At 38.7% G+C, this 26,761-nt stretch overlaps 4 protein-coding genes across 4 annotated transcripts; 2 read left to right on the top strand and 2 right to left on the bottom strand.

The window, feature by feature from the left end:
* Nucleotides 1-2,764: 2,764 nt before the first annotated feature.
* Nucleotides 2,765-7,690, bottom strand: echs1 (enoyl CoA hydratase, short chain, 1, mitochondrial). The gene is made up of 8 exons (XM_042433188.1): nt 7,507-7,690; nt 5,966-6,163; nt 5,720-5,847; nt 4,986-5,085; nt 4,765-4,869; nt 3,482-3,601; nt 3,322-3,389; nt 2,765-3,226 (listed from the first exon to the last, which is right to left on the bottom strand). The coding sequence occupies exons 1-8, from the start codon at nt 7,595-7,597 to the stop codon at nt 3,161-3,163; spliced, it is 876 nt and encodes a 291-aa protein (XP_042289122.1). The 5' UTR covers nt 7,598-7,690; the 3' UTR covers nt 2,765-3,160.
* Nucleotides 7,691-8,801: 1,111 nt separating this feature from the next.
* Nucleotides 8,802-10,626, top strand: sprn (shadow of prion protein). The gene is made up of 2 exons (XM_042433200.1): nt 8,802-9,020; nt 9,737-10,626. The coding sequence occupies exons 1-2, from the start codon at nt 8,895-8,897 to the stop codon at nt 10,202-10,204; spliced, it is 594 nt and encodes a 197-aa protein (XP_042289134.1). The 5' UTR covers nt 8,802-8,894; the 3' UTR covers nt 10,205-10,626.
* Nucleotides 10,627-11,666: 1,040 nt separating this feature from the next.
* On the bottom strand, nt 11,667-16,073 carry mtg1 (mitochondrial ribosome-associated GTPase 1). The gene is made up of 11 exons (XM_042433184.1): nt 15,838-16,073; nt 15,653-15,717; nt 14,893-14,997; nt 14,517-14,603; nt 14,353-14,409; nt 13,788-13,878; nt 13,618-13,679; nt 13,446-13,542; nt 13,256-13,337; nt 13,038-13,150; nt 11,667-11,967 (listed from the first exon to the last, which is right to left on the bottom strand). The coding sequence occupies exons 1-11, from the start codon at nt 15,938-15,940 to the stop codon at nt 11,870-11,872; spliced, it is 960 nt and encodes a 319-aa protein (XP_042289118.1). The 5' UTR covers nt 15,941-16,073; the 3' UTR covers nt 11,667-11,869.
* A 2,314-nt stretch (nt 16,074-18,387) lies between these two features.
* paox (polyamine oxidase) lies at nt 18,388-26,000 on the top strand. The gene is made up of 10 exons (XM_042433155.1): nt 18,388-18,627; nt 20,363-20,539; nt 21,311-21,441; nt 21,584-21,771; nt 22,461-22,642; nt 23,744-23,913; nt 24,377-24,462; nt 24,571-24,683; nt 24,827-24,981; nt 25,072-26,000. Exons 1-10 carry the CDS (start codon nt 18,474-18,476, stop codon nt 25,222-25,224), a joined length of 1,509 nt encoding a protein of 502 aa, XP_042289089.1. The 5' UTR covers nt 18,388-18,473; the 3' UTR covers nt 25,225-26,000.
* Nucleotides 26,001-26,761: the final 761 nt, after the last annotated feature.

Genomic DNA, 26,761 nt, shown 5'->3' with positions numbered 1-26,761 from the left:
TTTACTCTCAAACTGAATGATTTAACCCAGAAGTATGCTTATCCATTACCATGAATTGACGATACACTCGACAGCTTGAGTAAAGCCTGTTGGTTTTCAACTCTGGACTTTGCCAGTAGTTATTGCAAGACGTCAAGGCCTTTTTGAATTCAATGTCCTGAGTTTTGGCCTGTGTAATAGTCCAAGTATATTTCAGAGACTGATGAATCTGGTGCTTGCAGATCTTCAGCGGACCACTTGTCTGGTGTAACTGGATAACATAATCATCTTTGGGCACACTTTTCAAGAACATCTGTCTCGACTGGATGAGGTTTTAACCAAATTAGGTCAGGCTAATCTCAAAGTAAAGCCAGCCAAGTGCAAGTTGTTTGCTAACCAAGTGTATTACTTGGGCCATATAATCTCAGAAAGGAGTGTAAAAGTGGATCCTGCTAAGGCAGAAGCAGTGTGTCAGCGGCCGGTGCCAAAAAATCTGACTGAAGTAAAGAATTTCGTTGGACTAGCCTCCTATTACAGGAGGTTTATGAAAGCTTTGTCTGAGATTGTTCGTCCTCTCCACCAGGTTACAGAGAAAGGCAGATGATTTAAATGGACTCAAACTTAGATTAATGTCAGCCTGAATTCTTGCATATCCAGACCCCAACAAAACATTCATTTAGACACTGATGCCAGTGATGCAGGTAACAGGGCAGTGTTGTCCCAGCAAGAAGGGAGACTGGAACATGTAATGGCATATGCTAGTAGGGCTTTGACCAAGCAGGAGAGGAAGTACAAAGAAAGTTGGTCCGGTGATATGTACTGTACAACACACTAGTCCCAAAACATTGTCAAGTCAAGAAAAGGGAGATGAATTGACTCAGGCTCAGAGAAATGATGTTGAGTTGCAGAAAATGATAGCTTTAAAGAGGGAGGGGAATGCATGTCTACAACCACCCAATGATTTGCAGCAGCATGCACCGGTGTGGGCCAAGGTGCAATTAGAGGACTCTAGGTTGATAAGACATCCACCAGCCAATTCTGATGCAGCAAGTCAGGTTCAGGTTGTTCTCCCCAAATCTCTGGTGCCGAAAATTTTAGGCCAGGGTAGGCCTAGAGGCCAGTTTCTACTGGCCAAGGTGGTTTGTGGATGTGAAGCGTTGGTGCCAGGAGTGTGTGGATTGTGGCTCCTGAAAAACAGCTGGAGTGCAGTTGTGTGCTCCACTTCAACCAACTGTAACATCTAGGCCATATGAGCGCGTGGCTTTAGCTATTCATGGGCTGCTGCCTGAAACCCCAGGGTGAAATAAATACATTTTAGTCATTGGGGATTACTTTTCTAAGTGGACTGAGGCATTTCCTGTTCCTAATCAGGAAGCTCAAACAGAAGCAAAATTACTGGTCTGTCAATTTGGGGTTCCCTGCACTATCCACACTGATCAAGGTTGAAATGTTCAATCAAGCTTGTTTAAAGAGTTGTGCCAGTTGTTAAATATTCATACGACCCAGACATCATCCTATAATCCCCAGTCTGGTGGAATTATTGAAAGGTTAACAGAACATTGTTGTCTATGTTGCCCCTCTTTGCCTTGACAGTGGCCTACAGGAGTAGTATTCACTCGAGCACTGGGTTTACACTATATAAAGTTGTTTTTGGGCAGGAGATAGTTCTTCCAGTAGACATTATGCTAAGACTTGGTAAAGGGGAGAGGTGGTTGTGCATTTCAAAAGACCGAAACCTTTTCTTTCCCCTTCACCAGAAGCCATCAATCAAGAGGGTACAGAGAGACCGCTGACAGATTCCACACAACCTGAAGCAAGTGGAAGTGCTGACTGGGTCCATCAGCGAGTCCCACGCTCTACAGGAAGGCTAAGAGAGAGAGGGGTGGTGGTGCCGGTGACGAGAGCAGGGTACCAGCAACCGAATCAGTTGACAATCACAGATGCTACCCTGCCCCAGGCCAGGATTGTAGGGGGAGGTGGAAAATTCTGCTCAAGAGATGCAGGACAGTGCAGGAGACAACCGGCCTTCACATTCTGGAGTGGTGAACACAGCTGCCCCCAGCTATGCCTTCACTGGGGAAGAGAGGCTGATGGGAGATTCTTCACTGCAGGAGACTCACCAAAATCAGAGGAGGCCACTGGTGTAGTCAAGTAATTATGAGTATCCAAATAGACCCTTCATCCAGCGTAGCTTACCCCAGGCAACTCCTATACTTTCCAATAAATGTAAGATACCACCACCAATATGCTCACAGTATGTAACTTCAATAATTTTCAGGACCCATGTTATGTTATAATCTTTTCACTAACCAAAAAGTTATAATTAAATTGAGCCCAGCATTTCACACTTAGTAAAAATTATATTAAGCTAAGAAAGTATATAAGTGAATAGAAATTACTGTTCAGAACTACAAATAAAACAAAATGAAAATGAAAATGAAAAAATATTATGTGGCAATGAATTGCCAACATAGACACATTATCTGCTTCAGAAGTTCCTCTCAGTTATCTTTTATCCTGGAAAGTGGCAATATTAGAAAAACCTCCTCAAATAGCATAATCCAAGCCCTTTTAACTGCTCAGAACAGTCACTTTAAAGATTCAAAAAAAGGCATTTGCTGACTCTGCATATATAATATTTTTGATATTCTTTAAGACATGTCTGGAAGGGACCTTTCACATTATAATCATGTAGTAAGGAGCAACAGCATGTGAATAAATACAGCAGACATATCATCCCTTTTGGGTTTTTTTTTTAAATCAACAGCAATATTTTTCTTAGTACTCAAATCCACTCAAGAGCTTTATTTGTAAAATGTACCCCGGAAAAAAAGTTGTCTACAAAATGCAGACATAATGCAATATTTGACAGTGAAAATGAAAAGGCAAAGTCATCAGGACCGACTCCTCCTATTACACACTGACTATGACACAGTTATCAAATGGTATTCACATATAAACCCACTGCACTCCTGCACCCAGACTGCCTTTGATTTTGATACTGAGCCTCAGCAGGCAGGGCTTCACTGTGATAAGACACTTGTGCACTTCACTCTGTGCCAAATCCTACAGCTTGTGTGTTCTACTACCATCAGGACTTTTGCATCATTCAACTGTTTGCAGATAAAGAAATGATCTGCTGATAGTTGTGTTTGTGGCTGAGCTCTTGATCAGCTCGGTTTTACTTGTCCTGGAAACTGGCCTTTCTCTTCTCCACAAATGCTGTCATGCCTTCTTTACGATCATCCTAAAAAGGAAAAACAGAAACAAACATCATGATTTGGCACTCCAAATCAGAGCAAACCCCCCCTCACTCGCTGTCAGATGAGCTCTTCTACTCACCGTAGCAAAGGTGGCGTGGAATAACCGCTTTTCGAAACGATTGCCTTCAGCCAAAGTCAGTTCGAAGGCTGCAACCACACAGAGGATCAAGTTACACAACAATGAACCTTATTCAATTAAAATAGGTTTAAAGTTTGTTTTAATAATGAGCTGTACACACCTGCATTAACAGCTTCTTTAGCCATAGCAGACACCAATTTGGAATTGGCAGCAATTTTCTCCCCACATTTCACGGCTTCGGACACCAGCTGGTCCACTGGATAAATTTTACTCACCAAACCTGAGAAACACAAAAATCTACTGAATCAAGAGTGGCATAAGCAGCACAAAATTCTAGGAGAGAGACAGAGAACGAGCTAATTGCAGAGACAAGAGTGACCTACATGTTGTCAGTAGATTATGTGTGGCCTACTAGTATTTCCATCTGCTCACATACAACCTAGCAAGCAATTTTCATGTCTTGTTGGCTGAAGCACACACTCCGACCTCTCCAAAATGACTGAAACTGAATGTCACTCACTCCAGTTGTAAGACTGTATGGTTATTTTTCAGTTAAATACCTGTAACCATCAGCAGCAGCAATATGTGCATTTAATGTGCAGTCATTTTGTGGATGCACACAGTAATTTCATAAGCATTCATTTAATATTTTAATCTTCCAGCACCACCAGGATCTTTTTCTACACACTTGAGTTGTTCCAGACATACTCTAAGTTGATACACTGAGATCATTTGTATAATGACCACTTTTTTTTTCTTCTTTTTTTTTTTTTTTACTTACTAGGCAAATCTCCAAACCCCTGTGGATAATCAAAATAAAGTCTGACATGTCTGCAGGATTATTACTGGAAATGGCCGGATTGCTTTATATAGTCATTAATAATAGAAACAAGTTTTAGATGTAACCTTGTTATTTCCTCAGATAACTTTGTGCACATTATGCACTGACAGGAGTTTCACTCCCTCCTGAAATGTTAATTCCACATAATTGGCCTCCGAAAACATATTTGGTGATTGTATATTAATATTTTAAGTCTGGAAGGTGAAGTGTAGAGCTGCAATGATTAGAAAAAAATAATTAGTGACTATTTTGATATTTAATTAATCATTTAAGTAAAAAATGCTGGATTTGATGAAAAATTGGCTTGACACTATAGTAAATGATTTTGGGGTTTTAGATTTAGAAAAAACAAGGCATCTGATGACTTCACATTGAGCTCTTGAAATTTTTTCACTGGCATTTTCAGTGTTTTATGATGATTTATTCACCACTTCACTTTATTCACAACTAATCCATACATCAAGACAACTATCAGCAGCTTAATCAATTGAAAGTGATCGTTAGTTGCAGCTCTAGTGGGGTGTTTACCAAGTTAGGTTTGTCAGGTGCAGCTGTAAAATCTAATGCAATATTCATGCTGTGAAATGTTTTGCATCTGTTACCTGACTGCTTGGCTTCTTGAGCGTTAATCTTGTCTCCTGTTAGCACCAACTCCATAGCCAGGGACTTGCCCACTGCGCGGGTCAGCCGCTGGGTGCCACCCGCCCCTGCAGGTAGACAGATGTCATGGCAACAGCTCCTCTCAAAAGCAAGAATCTTGTAACCTCAGTATGAGGAAGTGAAGAGTGAACAGGAAGGAAAGTAGATACAGAGGAGTCTTTACCAGGAATGGTCCCTAATAGGATCTCTGGTTGGCCAAACTGTGCCTTCTCTCCAGCATAGATGATGTCACACATCATTGCAAACTCGCAGCCTCCACCAAGCTGAAACAGCAGAACGTACAGTGTGAAGCAGAGAAACAGAACAAGGAAGTGCATAAGACTTAAAGTGTCTCGCCTCTCTCTTATTTCATACCTGTTATGGTTTTAATGCTACAATATATGATGATATTTTAAACAGTTTGGGGAAGGTGCTCTCTTGTTTCAACATGAGAATGTCCTTGTGCACAAAGTGAAGTCCATAAAAAAATGGGTTTCTGAGTTTGGTGTGGAAGACCCTGGCCCCAGCCTGATCAAACACCTTTGGGGTGAACTGGACTACAAGCCAGACCTCATCGCCAGAAATCAGTGTCCGACTGCATTTATGATCTTGTAATAAGTCTTTTAAGAAGAGTGGAGTCTGTTACAGCAGAATATAAATGCTGTAGCAGCATCAAAGGTTTTGGGAAGAAATATTCAAATAAATGTCACTGCTGTGTTCTTCTCAAGTGACCTTCTTCAACCACAAAATTACAACCTTTAAAAGAGTGTAACTGCCCTCTCACTTTTTCCTAAGCAAAGGTGTACCAGTGTGGCCGAAAGTAAATGGAAGGTGGTTAAATCACATCTGGACATTATACACATAAATGATCCATTAAAGGGCAGGTTTAACAACAGTTACTTAAAATGAGACACTCACAGCAAATCCATTGACGGCTGCGATCACAGGCTTCTTCACTGTGGACACTCTGTTCCAGTGAGCCAAGAAGTTGCCACCATAACACTCCTGAAAGGTTCGATTCTGCATCTCTTTAATGTCCGCTCCCGCTGAAAACAACAGAATTTGAGCTTATTTGATACTGATGTATTGTTGTGAACAGCTTCCTGTGAGCTCAGAGAAGAAAAATGCAAACACAAGCATAGAAAACAGAGTAAATTCCCTCACCAGCAAATGCTCTGTCGCTGCCGGTGATGACAATAGCTCCGATGTCGCTGTCACCCTCAAAGGCATCAAGGGCCTGTCCCACCTCCCTCATCAGCCCGTCACACAGAGCGTTGAGAGCCTTAGGCCGGTTCAACTGGATGAAACCCACATTATTCTTCTCTCCTCGCTTTTCCACCACAATATACTCATACTGACCACCTGCATGAGAAGGAAACCAACACAGATTATTTCTTATTATGAACTGCACAACTTGTTCTGTTAACAAGGAGCAGTGAGTTCCTTTTAACTAGGTGACGGGTCACCAAAGTGGTCTGAGATGAAATGACTTATGTCGTCATATGGCAAGATGAAGTCCTGGTTAATCATTCAAGGAGAAGTGAAGAATCAACACTAACAGCCTTGTGTCAAGGTCTTACAGAGACCTTTGAGGCCCCTGATGATACGCCTTGCGGAGCAAAGTTACTGAACCAAGACTCATGTTTGATGCTTATAAAATATAGTATACAGCTGGTATGAATGTTAGGCCTTTGAGAAAATTCAAATTCCCAACACAAATTAATTAGAATAAAGATTTCACAAATCTGGAACTCTGTTTTAATGAGTCTCTGGAGTCTCCTTATTAATCTAGTCCAGATTTGACAAGTCTAAATATAGTGGTTTTTGATTTGGACCTGGTCTAATGTGTTCTGGATGGAGAAATATCAGTGAAATTGCCCTTTGTAATAAGCAAAAAGGTTTCACAAATCTGGAAGTGGATTTAAACAGCATTAAGGCTTTTGCTACAATGACCTAACACTTTTTCACAAGTGTTAAGTGGTGAAAAAACAGAGAATCCGCCGCTATTTATATATCAATATTTATGTTTTCCCTTCTCTATACAGACATCTGTCCCTCTAAACTGGAAATCAGAGCGTGAAGACTTGACGTGTAGATGTTATCAGGTAAGACTTTTTGGAGCTGGTCCATGAGAAACTGCTGAATTCCAGACCTTTTCCACATCCTTGACTAACGAGGTATCTCACTGTGCAGAAGTTCAACCTCTGCTAAATTTAGTTTCCCTATGCACCTGTCTACAGGTGTGTATTAAAAAACACTTAGTTTGGAGCTTTGACAACAACTAAGCGAACAGCTCTGGTGGCTCGTAGTTTCTGACATCCAGCTGAGTTTTATATGAATAAATGAATGTTTTGGGGTTTTTTTTCAACTATTCTCTCATGCATTCAACATTGTCCAGCCAATAGCATGGTGTTACAAGACACCACAAATGACTATCAGCCAGATCAAGAGTGCTGCTTACACATTTCAAACAGTATTGCAGAGTCCAAAAAAGTAAAGAAAACCTATTTAAATAAATAAATTAGATCCTCTTTCAGGCCTTTACGTCCATAACAAACATCTCTGATAAAACATGCATTATAATACTTGAAAAAAATAACTGTAAATGCGGCGCACACAGGGTGACGCAGGTTTCTTGACATTGAGGCAGACAGGCCAGCTGTTGACACAGCTGAACACAAGAGGACTGTTTGATAAAGACGCACCTGAGCTGTACAGGCGGGCAGCAGACTGGACGGCCGGAGCGGCTCTGAGCGGCTTCAGGAGCACAGCAGCACTTCTGCACAGGAAAGCCATAACAGCGACGAAGGACCAGGACAGACTACTGAGGTCTACGAAGCTATGAACTTGCTTCAAGAACTCCTTCCTGCTGCTTCTTCTTTCCTGCTGGTCGCCCGCAGTTAAAGTCTCACTACCGCCCCCTGGTGTCTGTGGAGGACTTCAGTATGGAGCACCAAGGGTGACTCAAGTATAAATCAATATATAAATGCAGAAATAAATAATTAAATACATAAATATATGTAAAATAAATACATTTTGGAATATGAAAAAGGACATCATTAAAATTAATATTACTAAAATTTATATTGCAATCAGAATCAGGTTTATTGCCAAGTAGGTTTGTATATGCAAGGAATTTGTCCTGGTGTTGTGTTGCATAACAGTCAAAAATATACACACAAAGAAATAATCCTAAATAACATAAAATGAGAAAGAAAGAAATTTACATTAAAAAATATGTCAAATTATATTCAAGGTGAGTTGCTACAGGTTTAAATTTTTAATGGAAAAGAAATTCAATTTAAAATCAACATTATGATCTCAGTATTGATATGTTGTGATATCTGGTAAAGTGCTCACTTTGAAATTATATACATATTTATTACATGCATTTTAGTTTTGTTGTTTTTTTTTTTACAAGAAAATAATCCTGTTTTTTCTTTAAAAATATATAATTCTCAAGTATTACAGGGACACTCTACAAATGAAATTCAGTTTACTCATCATGACGCTACTATTCAGCTTTAAAAACAGGTTTATTTTTTCTGTGGCTCTTGAAGGAACTGTCTGAAGTGTCAGGTTGTCTTGGGTTTGGAGACTACACATTTAACAGAAAGGTTTGAAAATGTATTTGGAAAATTATTAAGCAATTTAAAATAAAATATTCAGCATTAATTTGACTTAGAAAATAAATATAATTTTGTCTATTCTTTTTAATGTGCTTCTTGAAATCCTCACAATTTTAATTGCTGGGCTAAATTATTGGAGCACATGAGATCATCTCAACCACATAACCCCACTATGAACATTTTCACAAAATAACTATATGAAGAGAAGATGTACAATTACATTTATGTTGATCAACAGGAGGCCAGTTGCAGAGAAAACATAACCCTGTCAACATATTATAATTAGTCAAGTTAACCTGTTTATACATAAATAAGATGGAGAAATAAATCAAGTCAACATTTTTCAGTAATTTAATATCAAATGCACTTAATCCAATAAGATTATAAAACGTTTTTGACAGGACTCATATCCTAGTCTGACAGCATCTCAGTATTTATAATGACGCTCCTCCAAGACCCTTCGGATGCATCCTCGTGAGCGCACCGCGCGTTCCCGCAGACATCTGCGTGAACGAGCCTGCATCCTCCGTGACAATCCCCTTTCATCTTTCCCCCTGAGTGCCAAAGGACATAAAACACACGGAGACAAGGTAAGCACCAACCATTATGATATGCTGGTTATCATGAGTGTGTGTGTGTGTGTGTGTGTGTGTCCAGTCTACAATTCATTTCTTTTTGAACGGTGTGATTATCATTCAGGCTACAATACAGTCGCGTTCAGGCTAATTTACACTGAGATCACCACTGAATTTGCATTTGTACAATGTGAGATTGAAAAATGCGTAAGTGCAATGATGAAAATGAATCCCACACACTGTATTTTGTAATTCATGGCCCCGTTAACCCGCTACAACTCAATAATGCATTTCCAATGATGGCCTATTGTTACTAACAAACATGCCATCTTCTGCCTTTTATTCATACTCATCCATAGGCGGAATATTATTTCATGTGTATCAGGGCTCAAAGCCAACAGCACATTTCTCTGGTGAGCATCTTTATTTTTACACTGACCTACTTTAACAGATGAGGGCAACCTGCAGTTTGTGTTTATGAAGACCAAATTCAATAAAAACATAATAAACATTATTCCCCTCTATCCAGAATTGATAAGTAAATAGAAAGAATTGTGAACAGCTGTTTTCTGCTCTATTGCCCAAAATCAAGACTAATCTTTATGTTTTTCTATTAGGTACATGCTCAAGATAGGTGGATTATTTTTCCATTTCACACATTCAAAGGTGCACAGAAACCACCTGCAGGCCTAAAATGTACATCTTCGCTCCATCTTCTTCTTCCTGCACAGATCTCAGCCATGAACCTGGTAGTTGCAACCTGCTGGACTTGCCTCCTGCTCTCCGCCTTCCTGTGTGAGCCTGTGCTGTCTAAAGGCGGCCGTGGAGGGTCCCGGGGCTCGTCCCGCGGCTCCTCCTCCCGGAGCTCCACAGCGGGCAGTTACCGGGGAGGAGGCGCCTACGGTGGGACCCGCTCTCGCTTCAGGGTGGCGGGGCGGACGTCCCCGGTGCGGGTCGCCGCTGCAGCGGCGGCAGGCGCAGCGGTGGCGCTAACTGCGGATAAATGGTACGCCTCTGCCTACCGCCGCAGCAACACCGACAGCTCAGAGGAAGATCTTGATTATTACAACAGGACCAATTACTTTGATGCACAAATGTCAGGCTCCACTCAAAATGGATCCTCTCTCTCCCAACTGGTTTCTATCATTATTGCAACATTCTCCCCAAAATATGGACTCTTACTTGACAATATCCTGTAGAAGATGTTGTTTTTTTAAGGATAAATTATTGGTATGACTTCTGCCGTGGACCTGACTATAATGTGCAGGACTGGCTGGAATCTGCACTGGGAAGACCAGTTAGAGGTGCAAAGCAGTGGTGGAAGAACACAATAATAACAAAGACGCCAACACATCACTGTACTGTATATTTTTTCACATATAATAATCTATACCAACTATAACTGTACATTACCAGCACTGTATTCATTTCTACTTCAGTCTGTGTGACAGAAACTGGGGCCAAACTCAAGAACAATTTGGATTAGTTTCCTTTTTTAAAGCTTGATTCTTGTATTTAATTGAAGAAAATAATGTTGATAGCTACAAAGATTAGTCCATTAATTGCCAACTATTAAATTAATCGGCAACTATTTTGATGATCGATTAATCATTTTTAGACATTTTTTAAAAGTCCAAAAACTCTGATTCCAGCTTCTGAAACATGAATATTTTCTAGTTTCTTCAGTCCTCTATGACAGTAAACTGAATATTTTTGGGTTGTTGACTGTTGGTCGGGACAGAAGAAGACATTTGAGGTTGCATCTTGGGCTTTGGGAAACAATGATCTGACATTTTTCACAATTTTCTGACATTTTATGGACCAAACAACGAATATATGAATAGATAATGAAAAGAATCGTTAGTATTACTGCTCATTACAACCGATGTAAATCATTTGCAGGCTTTAGTAGACGTCTAAATATAAAGCCTGGACTTACTGCAGTTCAGATAGAACAGTTAAGTGCAGCTGAATATCCATTTCTGTAAAGTTTCCTCTAAATAACAGAGTAGAAGCACCAAGTTGGCACCAGTATTATGCTGCAGCTGAAAACAAAACCACTACATGTTATTTTGTTTTATTCTTGATTGAACTTTTTGCTTTTAGAAAGGAAAATAAGTGTATTTTGCAACTTGTGACCTCAACCAACATGAAGGTTTTGACTCACTTCTTTCGCAAAACTTGATTTTAAGATGTTGGTTAGTTATTTGAATGATTTACAATTACAGTCAAACAAGGCAAATAACAGTGGTGATATGTGTTTTGGGAAAGCTAAGCTGCACTTTCCATAATCATCTCAAATGTCAGTGCACTTCATACCCTTTTCCAAAACCTGAAATAATATATTCGTCACACTTGTGTACGAAGTGTGTCATGGTCGGGAGGGACAACTAGACAACAAATTGCTGCTCTGTTATTCACTGTTCATGTCTCTGAAGGTTGTGATGATCTGTCAATCATCCCAGAAGAGCTTTTTACTTGCAGTAGACACTCAGGAGCAACAGACTGTTCCACATCTATAAGTGCACTCAATCATATGCTACAACAATTGTGTACATAATAAATACAGAGTTTGTTATCGCTGTCTTTATGCTGATAAATATCCTGTTTACACCATGTCTTCTATTCTAAAAACAGACTAAGAAAATATTTAAATTTACATTACATTAAAATCTTTTATTTACAAAGGATACAGTGTTCTGGCGCCTTTTTTATGTCACCCACGAACAAAACAGACTCCAACATGTCCCCAAAATGTCACAAGCACAAGGACAGAGAGGGACTACATTCCCTTGCTCTGGGTTGAGGGCAAACTGGCAAAATCCAGAAACAGTCTTTGGTTATCTTCAATGAAATGTCTCGATTCAGTCCAGCATGACTCGTCCCAGCTCTCCTTTCCTGAAGGCTCTTATGAAATCGTAAGCTGCTGCTGTGTAGTTTGGGACGATGATGGTAATGTTCCCTGAGGAAGATGAGGAACAAACATTTTCATTACGGGACTAACCTTTAAGATGCTCATATGATGGTGATCACATCATCAAGCTTAAGTGAAACTGCAGATTGAGAAGCATTATTCTATGAGCACTATAAAATAGCTTGACAGGCTACCATTTTACAATTTCAGTTCCTATGTTTTCAAAGTCCATCTGGTTACTACATTAGTATGTAGTTCAGACAGTAAGATGAGAAGATCAATACCACTCTCATGTCTGTACAGTAAATACACTCGCCAAGCACTTTATTAGGAACATATAATGTACTCCAGTACACTACCACACCACTACGACCCCAATAATAAACATAAAGTTGAATTATCACCTTTCTGGCAATGTCAACTAAAATTGAATATGTGTAAGCCTCATAAAAGGAGAATTCATGGCAGAGCTGTTTAGCTGGTTAGCTTTGCTTAGCACAGAGACTAGAAACAAGGGGGAAAAGTTGACCAAAATCTGCCTACCAACACCTCTAGTGCTCACTAATTAATGCATTAATTTGTGTTTGTTTAATCTGTAAAGAAAACAGAGGTGTATGTACAGGACTATTTCTTGGCCAGGTTCAGTGACTTCCTGGAGTCTGGACTGGTTGCCTGGCAACCTCAGGTAAACAAAAAGAAGTCACTACACCCAGCCACTGTTGCCAGATTGGGCAGTTATCTGCCCAGGTGGGCTTCTTTTTATTTTATGGGGCGGTTTTAATTTGTTTGGGGCAGCTTGTGATAATTTTTTGTACTTTTTCTACTAACTGAGCAGCTTTCTCCAACAAAAAATCATTGATAAAGTTGAGTGAACGGCCCTTCTCTTGAGATTTCATTAGGCTAAACACATAGTAATACTCAAATGTCATTTAAGTTAATTACAACTAGGTTTATTATAATTAGCCAGGCTAGCTTTTCCCCCTATCGACATATTCATATTTAATGTACAAATACGAGAGTGGCATCAATCTTCCCATCTACCTCTTAGCAAGAGGTAGATGGGATGTCAAATTATCAAAATGTTAAATTATTCCTTTGTAAGATTAGGACTTTCTTACCAACTCCAGTAATGGCTTTGACCCGTTGAGTCTTTCCAAGTTTTACAGCAATGCGTTTGAGGACATGCTGGATGTCATCACTAGGCTCTTGGAGGTCGTATTTCTCCACATAACTGCACAAAAACACACACACACATCCAGTATGCAGTCACAATAATGTGAAGAAAAATGACCATATGAAAGTTCACTTAGTCATAAGTTAGAGAGAAAATTCACACCTGAACTTTTCTAGCCGGTTCAGAGAATAGAGTAAGTAGTCAGCGATTATGTCTTCACCCACTAAATGGTCCAGTATAGTTCCTGGAGAGAGAAAGAAAAAATATATTTGTTGGAAAAACCTCAGATACACATAAATATTGTGGCAATTCACCATTCCACCAAGTGAACACATCATGTGCTTCCACTCACCACATAAAGCCAGCTTCATGCCCGTTTCAACACTCTCAATCTTAGGAGGCCAGACTCCCGGTGTGTCCAACAGGTGCATTATGGGTCGTTCACACACCTGAGGACAAAAGACAGCTATAAATACTGTACACATGCATACACACACATACATGGAGACAAACATTACGCCTACCTGAATTTTAGTAAGGACTGCTTTAGTTATACCTGGCTCCCCACCTACTCGAGATGCACGACCTGAAATGAATGTTTGATTAGATTATTTATTATAGAGGAGGTGAATAGTCCAAATGATCTTGACAGGTATCATATTGAAACAATTTCCAATGACTTTATAACACAAACCTTTTTTCAAATTTGTTCTTCTTAATGAGTTAATTAGAGATGATTTCCCCACATTGGGCACTCCAATCACCATCAGGCAATAATCTGTATTCTGAAAGATTTATTTATGCACGACATGGTTAGAGCAGAGTCAGAAAGTGTCAAGAATCCTCTATTACACTAAGAATCTGTTCAGTAAAAAATATAATAAATACAGAAGTGAAGAAAAAATTATTCTATGTGGATTTTGGGAGCATCTTGCTTTTATATTTCTGGATGAAACAGTATTCTAGGTCATAATGTGGGGAGGGATCATTACAAAGTGTGAAGAAATGGGATATCAGAGTGTAAAGTCATTTTTATTTGAGGATTGGGGGATCAGCATTGTTCATAACTCTGTGAGGGTATCACTTGTTATTTCTAAAATGTTGTGGTATTCATAAATTTATGTTACTTAGCTTATTGCAGATATATTAGTATCAGCAGAAATGTGAAACATGCTGTGTGTTTGAGGACAGTGAGGACAGTTTTTCTCAAAGCTGAAGTGAACTTAAATAAATCATTGCACTGCTTGGAGTGAACATACCTCATCTCTGTTAAAGCGTGGGTTGCTCTTAATAATCTCCATCACCATAGGCACCAACTACAGAAAAAGGAGGAAGAATGTGCACATTCAAGTTCATAATATTTATTTTATATCAACCAAGGACAAACATCTGCAAACAGTCAAATGTTGAAGGTGACTTTTACCTTTTTGACATTGTCATCTCTCTGCTTGAGACAGTCAGTGAAGAGAACGTTCCTCACTCCATTTTTTTCTAGCTTCTTTAAGATTCTCTGCAGCAAAAATGTAAAGAGAGGATTTTGTGTTAGTCATTTTAAAATGCTGATGATGGACGACTCTGCTAAAATGTGCTGAAAAAGTGTTTTTCTGCACATCTGTATACATACAGGGGATGGTTCAAAACAAAAAGATCCCATATACTGTCAACAATTATGATACATTTATTCAACAGCAACATTTTGATCAAGTGACCTTCATCAGCCATTTCATTGTGCAGGAGCTGGTTTTTGTTTTGACTCTGCTGAAAGAGCAGAAAGACTTCTGGTTGCAGGAAAACATCACCTGCTTGTTGGACAGATCAGCAAGGTCCATCTTGTTAAGAATTAGCAGGTGTGGTCTGACGTCTAGAGTCTCCTGAAAAACAGGGTTTCTTCCAGAGAAGGGGATTTGCTTAATGTTAAAGAAAAATCTAAAAGTTCTCACTTTTTAGCTCAAGAACATCTCTCAGATCAGATCATTTATTACCTCTTGTTTTGACGACTGTGATGCCATGTTTACTGACATTTATGAAAAGTTTATGTCATGTCTGCAGCAAAATTCTGCTGCTAAGATTTTAACTGGAACAAAGAAAAGATCACTATATTTCACACATATGTGTCCCTACAATGGCTTCCGATTGCTTTTAAAATGTATTCAACTTTATTAAAAACAATACATGTCTGGAGGGGATCTTTAAATGTTCTGTCATATATGACAGAAAAACAGAAAATCGTCTCATTTGAGAAGGTTGAACCAAAGAACGTTTTGCATTTCTGCTTGAAAAATTATTGAAACGATTGATCGATTAATTGTCACAGCTATAATCGGCTTGTGATATGTAAAGCAATATGTAATCTCTTTTTTGGAAAGTGCTATAAAGTTTCTTCTTCTTCTCATTAATGAACAGCAAACATCTGCTGGTTCTGCAGGGTTGAGACCCAAGACTAATGTTATGATGATTATTGGATTAATTTCCATGTTAAATCTGTAATTAAAATAAAACTGTAGTCCTGCTATATTATAACGATAATGCAGTAAAACAAACAAACAAACAAAAGGATATTCTGGCATCATGGATCTCTATGATACAGTCCACGTTCTTCATGTTGGCTCTCATCTGCTTCAGTCCTGCACACAGTCAGATGAATCGATTATGTGACCGCTTGCGTTACACAAGGGAAAACACATCCATATTCAAATTACACACATTTTACATGTTCTGGAGATGAGTTGAAGCAAAGCTGTCACCTTTAGCCATGTGTCCGGGGAACCAATGAGCCACTTCCCGTTCACCAAAGTCGAAAACGGTCCTAAACTTGCCGACATTACGGAGCGCCTGGCACAGTCTCATGGCTACAGTGAAGCTAAATGAGACTGTATCTTTCTCTCACGTGTTAATGACAGACTTACTCTGACCTACAGGCTACCAAACCTCCTGAACATATTGGCGGTGTAACACTGTTTACATGCCGTCAACTTTCTTCTTCTGATGATGAAATTTGCGGCAGACTAGACGCAGCAAAGGTGTGTTGCTCCCCTCCACAGGTCATTTGCGGAACTCCATTGAATGAGTTGTGTAGAGTCCAGTGCGATGGAGAAAATTAATTACAGTTTTTGTTGTTTCACATTGAGTATTGATTTGAATGAATGATCTGGAGCTCCAATTTCTGCCTCTCCACAGATGCATTTTCCATCTGGGTGCTTACCAACCAGTGCCAGTGTTTGAGTGCACAATGACCCAGCCTCAACCTACACATTACCCTTCCTGCCCATTCTTCTACTTGACGTGTGTTTCAGTCTCTATTCAGTCTCTATAGTTTCTATTGAAAAGTAAAACTTGCCTTTGTTTCCCTCCTCCCATTCTTTTCGCCATAACTTTGATATTCCTTGTTATATTAAGCTCTTACACTCAACTCTTCCACACAGTACTTCCAGATCTAATTCCTTTTGACGGCTCTTTTGTCTGTTCTATCAGCTCCTTCATCCCCCTGTATTCCTACGTGAGCTGGGACTCAGAAAAACCCAACAGTGTTCTTCAACTTAGATTCTCGATTTAACACAGTAAAAATGTCTACTATTAGAAATTATTGCTATTAGTGCTGCAGTAGAATCTGAGTATACAATTATCTTTCCTGGTCTAACTTCCTCCACTAACTCAAGTGCCCACAAGATTGCCACAAGCTCTGTAGTGGAGACTGACACATGATTTGATATCTGTTTTCCATGATGTATCTGTGACTGCGGAACGCTTATTCCTATTGCAGCTTTTCCATTGTTCAGATTCTTGCAGCCATCAGTGTAAATCTGTATGTAATCTGCCCATTTTTCTTTTAGCCAACCATTAACTAAAGTCACAGGATCATCTGCATCCTTCTTCATGATTCTGTGTAATACTGAAAAATCTACATCGTGTTCTGGCAAAAGCCATGGTGGAGCGGGTGGCCAGTACACTGCCTGACCCATCGACAAGTCTTTAACTCCCACTTTCTGTGCTTTCTAACCCATGGAGTTTACTAGACTTTTTGATGTTTCCAGTGCTCCCCCAACAAACCCTAAGCAAGTATTAAAATCCTATAACTCTGTAGCTTAGACTAATAGTTCAGAGAGAATTTGCTCCTTCTCAGCTCTAATGTGGTTTCCCCCATTTCATTTATTTCATTTCAGCATTAATAGGTGTTGTTCTAAAAGCCCTGCAACGTATCAAAAGGTCTATGGGAGTTTTTATTGGACTTTAATAGTTGTAACGCACAGAAGACAATCCACAATTGTGCACCATGATCCACAAATATTTCACTATCCACAAACATGTATTTTTTATTTGTGTTGTGTAAAGTCATATTCACAAAAATTACTTACTCTGTAAACATGTATTTTAATTTAAAAAAAAAATTATAATAGATTTTACAAATGTTAACTAGTTTCACCACAAAAATACATGTAAAGTCATATTTACCCATTTGTGGATCCATTTGTACATGTGAAACGGTACACATGTGTGGATTGTATTCTGTGGATTACAACTATTAAAATCCAATAAAATCAAAAAAATCAAAATTTTTGCACCTCATATTTGTGAATTTTTTTTCAACATATCTACTGCAGTACAAATTGGACAAAAACCCACAAACAAACAAGAGGGAAGTCACAAATGTCACGTTACCCATAAACAGACAGGAAGCGATTAAGAAAAGGACACAGCAATCTACACAGCACCATGGATGTATAAAGAGAACTTCACTTTATACATCCATGCATAGCACACTTCATGTTATAGGTAAGCATCAAGCATGCAACCCACCGGTCTTTGTGAACATTGTCAGGTATCAGAAACTGTGGAACATGTCATCAGCTGCAGTGAATATGTGTCAGAAAGGAAGGACATGATGGAGGAAAAGAAAAAATGAGGGATAACATGAACAGAATTAAAGAACATATTGGAGTGTGGTGGTAGTAGACTGGGCAGAAGATGCTGAATACCGAGGAGAACAGTGCTGATAGGAAAAGCGCGACAATCAGGACACCGTATGAGTTAACTGACTCCAGAAGATGGCAGTAAGGCTACTATATGGATGCCAACTGCTATTAAACATCAAAGAAGAAGAAGAGGGATCGTTCATTAGCGATATTTTTTTCCTAGAACGGCGAAGTCACGACCCGCCCTACTCTGCCTCTGATTGGTTTACCCTGATATTCTAACCCTTATTCTAACCAATCCGACCCCTCATTCCTAAACCTAACAAACGCAGGCAACGAGTAGTAGCCAATCAGAGGCAGAGTATCGCGGGTCATGACTCCGCCATCCTGGGAAAAAAAGTTGCAGGACGTTGACCCCAGGTTCACCCTACGTTCACCAGAGTCAGTGGTGTTTGAGTGCGGAACCAGCAATGGCAGTCAATGTAAACGCTAAAATAGTTATAATAGGATGCGGGATATCTGGTGTAGCAGCGGCACAGAAACTCGTCAAAGCTGGTTTTCATAATGTCCGGATAGTTGAAGCGACGGCAAGAAGCGGAGGAAGAATAAAAACAGGCAGACTGGGTGAGCGACTTACAACTTTAACTGTAACGTTAGTTTCTATCTCAGTCGGTTAGCACATCACAAAAAACTCACTTCCTGGTGTAACCCTCGTAAAGTCGTGTAGGTTTTTTGCTGAACTACGTGCGGCCCTCTTATCAAGTTTTGCTCACGACTGTAGAAGATAGTGAAGCTAGCTCTTCACATCAACTGGCCTTGATTATGACAACAGCTATGGGACTGGTTTTAGCTTTGGCCATAGCTGTACTGTCATTGAAAGGAAGGATGTGTGATGATTTCGTTCAAAGGAAGAGCTGGCGAAGTTCTTATTTTGAAGACGTTTATTAGACGATGGCCATCGGGTCCATTCCATGTACAAAGATGGTCTGGGCAACGTACCACTATCGATGCATAGCTTATATGGGGTTACACATCTGTATCTTATCACATGAATAACATGTTTTCCATGGGCACTACTTCAGTTTGGAGCCGTCCATCAAGTGATTGACAGCTACCTCACAACATATTATGTGTCACAACATACCACATCTGGAACAGTTCCAAACTTGACTAGGGACCCATTGTTTGTATCTCTAAGCCCCCCCCCCCGACAGATAAAAATCATACTAACAGTCATCATGGCTGTATGACTATTGCTTTGGTTGTTATGGTTACCAAGGCGTTTTGTGTAGAGCTCTGACGATTAATCAATTAGTTGCCAACTGTCAAATGAATCGCCAACTATTTTGATAATTGATTAATCGTTTTGAGCCTTTTTTTTTTTTTAAGAAAAAAATGTCCAAATTCTCAAATTCCAGTTTCTCAAAAGTGTAAATATTTTCTGGTTTCTTTAGTCATCTATGACTATAAACTGAATATCTTTGGACTGTTGCGGTCAAAACAAGACATTTGGAAACATCAGTGATCGATATTTTTGACCAATTTTGGACATTTTATCGACCAAACAACTAACTGATGAATCAAGAAAATAATCAACAGATTAATTCATAATGAAAATAGGCTAATCATTAGTTTCAGACCTAGTAGTGTGTATGCAGTGAATTGATACGGCTGTGTTGGCAGAAGATGTAAAGCTTCTCTTGAACTCGTGTGGTGTATTTTGGCAACATCTGTGATATCTGTACGAAGTACAGTAATTTTAATACATTAGGACCTGTAAAGAACCACAATACAGCTACAGCTGTAGCGTCATCCATATCAATAGAAACAATAAGTACATCCACAGTCACAGCCCTAGCCAGTTTCAACCATAGCCTGACCCACAGTCAGAAAAAAAGACTGAAATGTTAGGACTGAAATTAAAATACTCATCGTAAGTAAACATTTTTGTCAAATTATGTTTTTTTTAAACCAGATTTCTGCAGTAGTAAGTCAAAATTTTAGACACTGACTTTACTATCTCATATTTGTCTTAAAAAGTTACTTACTACTTACTATTTTGACTGACTTATAATGAGTCTTTTTATCATGATTCACTTTCCCACACTAAAACAGACCTTAAAGATCCAAGTATTGTCTCATCAGTTGTTTTAAATGTATTGTTCTTTTTTAACTATGACTATACCTACTTATTTTATGTCTGCTATAAATCATGTGACTGAGATAATTATGCAAGGGATCATTATATAATCATAAACAGACTGCAATAAAATTGCTGTGAAGGAGCAGAAAAACAACCCAGATTAATAATAATCCTTCTCTTATCTGCAACCACACCATATTTTTTTTTTATCTGTAGGTGATAATATTGTTGAGATAGGAGCAAACTGGATCCATGGACCATCCGAGGAGAACCCAGTGTTTTGTCTGGCCCGTCAGTATGGGCTCCTGGATCCAGAGGCCCTCACCCCAGAGAACCAGGCCATGGACGTTGGAGGACATCCCCCTTGGGTTCCCAACATCTTCAGCAGTTCAGGTTTAAAAATCATCGCTTATTTTAAGACTGACCCCTCAAATAGTTCAAAATCATATGAACAAAATGAAATGTACCATATGGTTGAGTCAACCTTTCTGACACAATAAACAAACAACTTATTCACAGTAGTGGGATTTGTTTCATTCAGTAGCAATTCTAGAGAACTATATGTGGTGAAAGGGTGTTAAGGTGAAATTTAATGGCATGACATAATTGATTATTTTAGTTTATAAACTATTATTAGTAGTTATGCTGTAGTTTAGTCTTGTCCTATTTTACCAAGGCTCTTTTGCTCACTGTTCTGGACTTAAAAATGATATGCATGAAGTTTGGATTATTATATATCCAAAAGAAATTGGTGATTTTTGTTTCTGGATTCTGGTTCTACTCTCATTCATTGTGTATTATTTATCTGAAGCAGTCAACCTCAATAATTGTCTAACAAGAATTGAAAGTTTGATATAACACAAAGGAGAAACAGATGTTTTTGCCATCTTATGCTACCCTGGTGGCTGCACAGAGGGCAGAACTTCAGTAGATAATTGCAAAACTGTAAGGACAAGGTACAAGGATGAAAGTATGAAACCAGCATTTGACCAGAATAGACAAATAGACAGGCATATAGCTAGTGTATTTGATATAGCCTGGTTATTGATTACTTACTGCAGTGTCAGTGTGTGAGTGCACTGACTGAACTGAAGTTGACTGAATTGAAGTACACCTGGTGATATTTTCCTAATCAGCATTTTGTGGTTATTGTAACTTCTGCAGGTCGGAAGCTGAATGCTGGGGAGTTGTATCCTGCTATTGAGATGTTTACTGAGCTGCTGAATGAAAGTGCAGAATTTGTCAGTCGAGGAGGAGAGCCCTGGACCAATGTGGGGGATTTCATACGGTCAGAGGTGCATTTCCTTTCAGTGACTATAATAATGTTCCTGGAAGTGTGTTTCTCAGCTGTCGATATTTGAGATGTTCTGGGTAATAAACTGAAACTTTTAATAAAACAAATAAACAATTAGTTCTATTGCTTGTTGTCTGGCACAGGTGCAACAAAGAGCAGCAGAGAAGTGGAAAGATGTTGATGCGACAACCAGATCTTTGCGACTGTGTGTGATAAGTAACATGTTGAAGGTGGAGTGCAGTGTTAATGGAGCTCACAGCATGGATGAGGTCGGCCTGGGGGCCTTTGGCCTATACAAGACTCTACCTGGACTCGACTGCACATTCCCAGGGTTTGTACTCCAACACTGAATACATACAGTGTAGCAACTAACAGTTATTTCAATAATTAACTTCATTGGATCATTATTTCCTACATTTATACACTCGCTTACCAGTTTATACGTAACTAATGGAGTATAATACAACTTGGTCTCAATTTGAATACACTGCATATTGACATCTGTACATAAATATTATGTTTTGTACTCAATATTTGGTTTATACATACTTCTTAAAGATTTTAAATTAAGATAATTTCTTGTATTGTTGCTATTTGTGTGCATTTAATATTTATTCTCACAGTATAACCCAGTACAGTTCAACTGCACCACAAACAACAGCCTCTAAAATGAACATTATAACCCTCATGAAGTTAGCATTTATAGCAGGGCTGTTATATTATACTGCATTAGTTTTATCTAGGTGAATCTAATAAACTGGCAACTCAGTGTATATTAATAATATAGTAGTAAAACTTGCAATAGCTTATCTGACCAGCAACCAAAGGAAACTCCAAGTATTTATCTCAGAGTGACATGAAATTGAGAAGAACAAGCAAATAGTAGTATTTGTGATGTTGTAACCTGCAGGTGTTTGTAGTTTTACACACATATCTAAATACATTAACCTGTCTGTTAATTAACTGATTGTTTTAGCACACATGTGCTGTCACTGAAACATTATTTTATTTATTTTGCAGTGGATATGAAGGTCTAGTCAAAAACATGATGTCGGTGCTCCCCGGTGGTTTGGTGACGTACAATCAGCCTGTGCGCCACATCTACTGGAACAACACAGAGAAGAGAGAAAACCCTGTGACAGTCGAGTGTGATGACGGGGAGAAGATTGCTGCTGATCATGTTATCGTCACAGTACCTCTAGGTAGTATCAGATGCATACACACACAAGCATAGTTTGCTATTTGCTTAAAGGGGACATATTATGCACATTTACAGGTCTATATTTTTAATCTGGGGCTCTACTGGAATATCTTTGCATGATTTACAGTTCACAAAAACTACTAACTTAACTCACACTGGCGCGTTACACAGCCCATCAGTTCAGCATGTGTGTGAAACAGGCAGCTCCTGTCTCATTAAGGCCCCCCTCCAGAGGAGCCCACTCTGTTCTGATTGGCCAGCTCAGTGAGGCTGCCCGTCTGGAGACTTCCACTGTCAACTTCTACATGCGTTAACCTCAAGTTTTGGAATTTTAACTATGTTTAGCATAGATATCTGACATCATAACAGTATGTAAATAACAGAAAATCACAAAAAGCACGATATTTCCCTTTTAACTTCTCGTCAATTTAATTTTGTTTTACAAAACTCTTCTCAAATCTCTTCAGAAAGATTGAAGTACTCCATAGACATGATTCAGATTGCAGTTTCTGTATCTGCATTCAGTTGCCCTGAATTTTGTGAACGGCACTTTTGTACACACACACACACACACACACACACACACACACACACACACACACACACACACACACACACACACGTGTTCATTTATTCTGGCTAATTAGACCTCAGGTTGAAGGTGGGCAGGACTGTAAATACATGAGGTCAAACTATATGAACCAATCATAATTATAAAAATGAAACCTCTCCCACCCAATAGAAAACAGATAGGACAGTCAGTCTGATGTCAATTACTCCCACACAGTCCTCATACAAGGTTTAATCACTTAAAATAAGAGAAGGGTCCTGTACACCCACTTATAACATTTTGAACCAGTTGCTGTTGCCAAAGCTGTGTCATTAAACTACATCTGACTAATTAATCAGTACTGCCTGAGACAAATCAGCAGCGTGAGTGAAAACACAGGTTCAAAATGATGCAAAAACATGATGATTGTTGAAATCTTGTGTCAAACTTCATCACACGTGGCTTTTTGCTTTGATTCTTTAGCAACATAAATTCAAGCTGTTCAGTATTGAGCATAACGGAACTTGTTCTGGTTTGTTCTGTTTTCATCAGGATACCTAAAGAAGCACCATTCAACCCTTTTCCATCCTCCTCTCCCTCTACACAAGCTGCACTCCATCCAGAGACTTGGATTTGGAACAAACAATAAAATATTTGTGGAGTTTGACTCACCGTGGTGGGATACTGACTGTGAGGTCATCCACCTGCTGTGGGAAGATGAGGTGAGTTGTGTGTTCATTGAAAAAAGCTGCACGTTTACTGTGCAGTACTTAAGTTAACATACTCTGTGCTGCAGCTATGTTTACATATAATTTAGTAGGATTATATTTGCTGTCACTGCTGTCTATATCTAAAACAGAGACTCCTGCTCACATTATTTCCTCTGCTTCTCATTTTCTCCCTTTTCCCTCCTGACCTTCTCTTGTACTGGCTTAGTAAAACATGGGGTGCTTTTCATTTCTCTCAGTCACATCTCTTTTATCTCCTCCTGAAATGTGTTTATTAATAAAGAACAGGACACACATGAGGGAAGAATAATTAGCTGAATGTAAATGGAAGATGTGTGACCATTTTGTCTTATTTTCCGTCCATATGTATTCCAGAAATCAGTGTTTGATATTTATGGTGCTAGTAAAACCCTTACAAACACTTGGACTGTCTGTTTTATTTCTTGTCATGATTCAGGATGCCATGGTGGACCAGGTCCCAGATGTTCAGAGATCCTGGATCAAGAAGTTGTTTGGCTTCACGGTGCTTAAACCCACTGAAAGGTCAACAACGGCATTAGGCCCAAAGTTTCTTATACTCGCCTAGCTTGTTTATGTTCTATTTCATGGAAAATGCATTGATTAAAAACCAGTTTGTGTTTTAACTCTCAGGTATGGCCACGTTCTGTGTGGCTGGATTGCTGGGCATGAGTCAGAGTATATGGAGACACTGTCTGAACAGGAGGTCACAAACGCCGTCACACAACTTATCCGCAGGTTTACAGGTGAGTCTGAACAACAACAATACTCCTCCATAAAGAGCACACTATTTCCTCAACATGATCTTCATTTTTCTAAGTTGTTTTTGAGCCTTGGTCATTTCAGGATAATCTCTGTCAGCACTGGTGGACTAACTGTGTGTGTTTAGGGAACCCTACTATCACTCCGAGGAGAATCCTGTGCTCTCAGTGGTTTCATGACCCCTGGACATGTGGATCCTACAGTCACCCTGGAAAAAGCTGTTCAGTGCAGGACCTGCACAACATGATGGAGCCCCTGCCTGCGAAGAGATCACAGTCACAAGTACCTACATGTTTACTTTTAAACACACATTTTTCAGATTTTTCAAACACAGTTTTTTGGACTCTTTGTTTAAACTGTGATCTGCTCCAGCCCCTGCAGGTGTTGTTTGCCGGAGAGGCTACTCATCCCTACTACTTCTCCACTGTCCATGGAGCCATTCTCACTGGGTGGAGAGAAGCTGATAGACTCATCTCTCACTACTCCTCCAACAGTTTGTCTGAACTGTCCAAGTCAAAGCTTTAAAAGAAGAAATTTAGCAGAATTAAAGATGGTGATTGAACTGTGATGGCAGAGTGGATTTTGATGATCATGCAGCTGTTTATTCAAATCAGTCACTTAAAAAAATTGGAAAGTGTCTCAATGACATGTAATAATGCTAACATTACTCTGTTGATTTCATGGCATTAAAATACAAATTGCATTTGCTGGTATTGTCATCTAAGATATGCACTCAACCAACTGATCAGCACAGTAACAATATTTTAATTGAATGAATTGAGGATCAGACTTTAAATATCAATTGTTGAAGGGCCTCTATGTATATTTTAATGAAGGAATAAACTTTGATTTACACATGTAGCTGTTTACAAATCAGCCCAATAACAATGCCATTATACACTGTCATATTTAAGACTTGAAGAACTTCATAAATTATCAACTTTTCACCAATTAAATGGTTTATCAATTGTTTATAAATGTTTATGATTGTAATTGTCAGATACCATTAATAAATTATAAATATATTAATAAATGTTTTATTCTTTAAGTTGAGGGAGGTCTGTTATAGAAGTCTGTGGCTTCCTGACCTCTCCTATCACATGTTTTATTTCTATCATCTGGATTTTATACGCTTTTATATGTGTGTAAATTTAAAAATTGAAATAAATATATGGTTTTATAAACAGTTCTATCTTTAGTCAATGAGTAAATGAATTTTATAAAATTTTCAGTTCAATTACTTATTTCATTTTTCACTTTGTATCTCATAATAAACGCCTTTCCTTTTGCATTTGCATAAACTTGAGTGTCACATTCTGTTTAATCTTTTTTTTTTTTTTTTTTTAAATAAAAACAATAATATGTTGAAATATTTGGCCATGAAGAAGGGGTACTGGACTGGAGAGAAATAAAATAATTAGTCTTTGAATTAATATATTCTTAAAAATTCAGACAAATAGCTGTTAAGTGAGTGTCCCTGACTCAAACTTCCTAATAATGATATTTAATAATGAAAGATGAAAAAGGGTTGAGCAAAGGAAGAAAATACATTCATGTAAAACTTCATATGACTTATACTTGTTGATGTTTGTGGCAACTAAGAACAGAGACAAGGTTGATGTTGGGACATACCAGGCTGAATACGTTTTCACCCTTATTAGACATACATACATACATCTGGGTTATGTGATCATTGTCAAACAGAGAAGTCAGTAGAGCATTTGATATGAGTATGTCAACAATACCCTGCACATACAGAAAGAGACACAAAGTATGGATTGGAAAAAAAGCAGTGAAAATTTCATTTAATCAGAGTCAGAGGTTAATGACAGCACATTTGGTTACTCAAAAGAAACAATACTTATAAATATAATGTAGCTTTTAAAAGTACTAATTAAGAGATACTAGATAGATTTTTTGTGATTTTTACTGTCCTTGTTTTTATTGTTGTACTCTTATGAGACCGGTGAAAGCAAATCCCTAATGTAGCCGCCACATGATTTAAAACACATAAAAATACTTTGCTTTAAATAATTATTTGTCTTTTTAAAATTATTATATC

Source organism: Thunnus maccoyii, chromosome 14 (genome assembly GCF_910596095.1).
Source record: "Thunnus maccoyii chromosome 14, fThuMac1.1, whole genome shotgun sequence".
In the NCBI taxonomy this organism is placed as follows: domain Eukaryota; kingdom Metazoa; phylum Chordata; class Actinopteri; order Scombriformes; family Scombridae; genus Thunnus; species Thunnus maccoyii.
This window is presented reverse-complemented; position numbering and strand designations above follow the sequence as displayed.

What these genes read in the sequence shown, in the direction of transcription:
- echs1 (XM_042433188.1), bottom strand. Translation starts at nt 7,597, where the DNA reads ATGGCTTTCCTGTGCAGAAGTGCTGCTGTGCTCCTGAAGCCGCTCAGA. An exon ending in TGCCCGCCTGTACAGCTCAG is followed by an intron (nt 6,164 to 7,506) that starts GTGCGTCTTTAT and finishes CTTCTCATGCAG; the next exon opens with GTGGTCAGTATGAGTATATT. An exon ending in CCTATTAGGGACCATTCCTG is followed by an intron (nt 4,870 to 4,985) that starts GTAAAGACTCCT and finishes GTCTACCTGCAG; the next exon opens with GGGCGGGTGGCACCCAGCGG.
- sprn (XM_042433200.1), top strand. Translation starts at nt 8,895, where the DNA reads ATGCATCCTCGTGAGCGCACCGCGCGTTCCCGCAGACATCTGCGTGAA. An exon ending in ATAAAACACACGGAGACAAG is followed by an intron (nt 9,021 to 9,736) that starts GTAAGCACCAAC and finishes CTTCCTGCACAG; the next exon opens with ATCTCAGCCATGAACCTGGT.
- mtg1 (XM_042433184.1), bottom strand. Translation starts at nt 15,940, where the DNA reads ATGAGACTGTGCCAGGCGCTCCGTAATGTCGGCAAGTTTAGGACCGTT. An exon ending in TAGAGATCCATGATGCCAGA is followed by an intron (nt 14,998 to 15,652) that starts ATATCCTTTTGT and finishes AACATTAAGCAA; the next exon opens with ATCCCCTTCTCTGGAAGAAA. An exon ending in CTGATCTGTCCAACAAGCAG is followed by an intron (nt 14,604 to 14,892) that starts GTGATGTTTTCC and finishes TTTTTGCTGCAG; the next exon opens with AGAATCTTAAAGAAGCTAGA.
- paox (XM_042433155.1), top strand. Translation starts at nt 18,474, where the DNA reads ATGGCAGTCAATGTAAACGCTAAAATAGTTATAATAGGATGCGGGATA. An exon ending in AATAAAAACAGGCAGACTGG is followed by an intron (nt 18,628 to 20,362) that starts GTGAGCGACTTA and finishes TTTTATCTGTAG; the next exon opens with GTGATAATATTGTTGAGATA. An exon ending in CAACATCTTCAGCAGTTCAG is followed by an intron (nt 20,540 to 21,310) that starts GTTTAAAAATCA and finishes TAACTTCTGCAG; the next exon opens with GTCGGAAGCTGAATGCTGGG.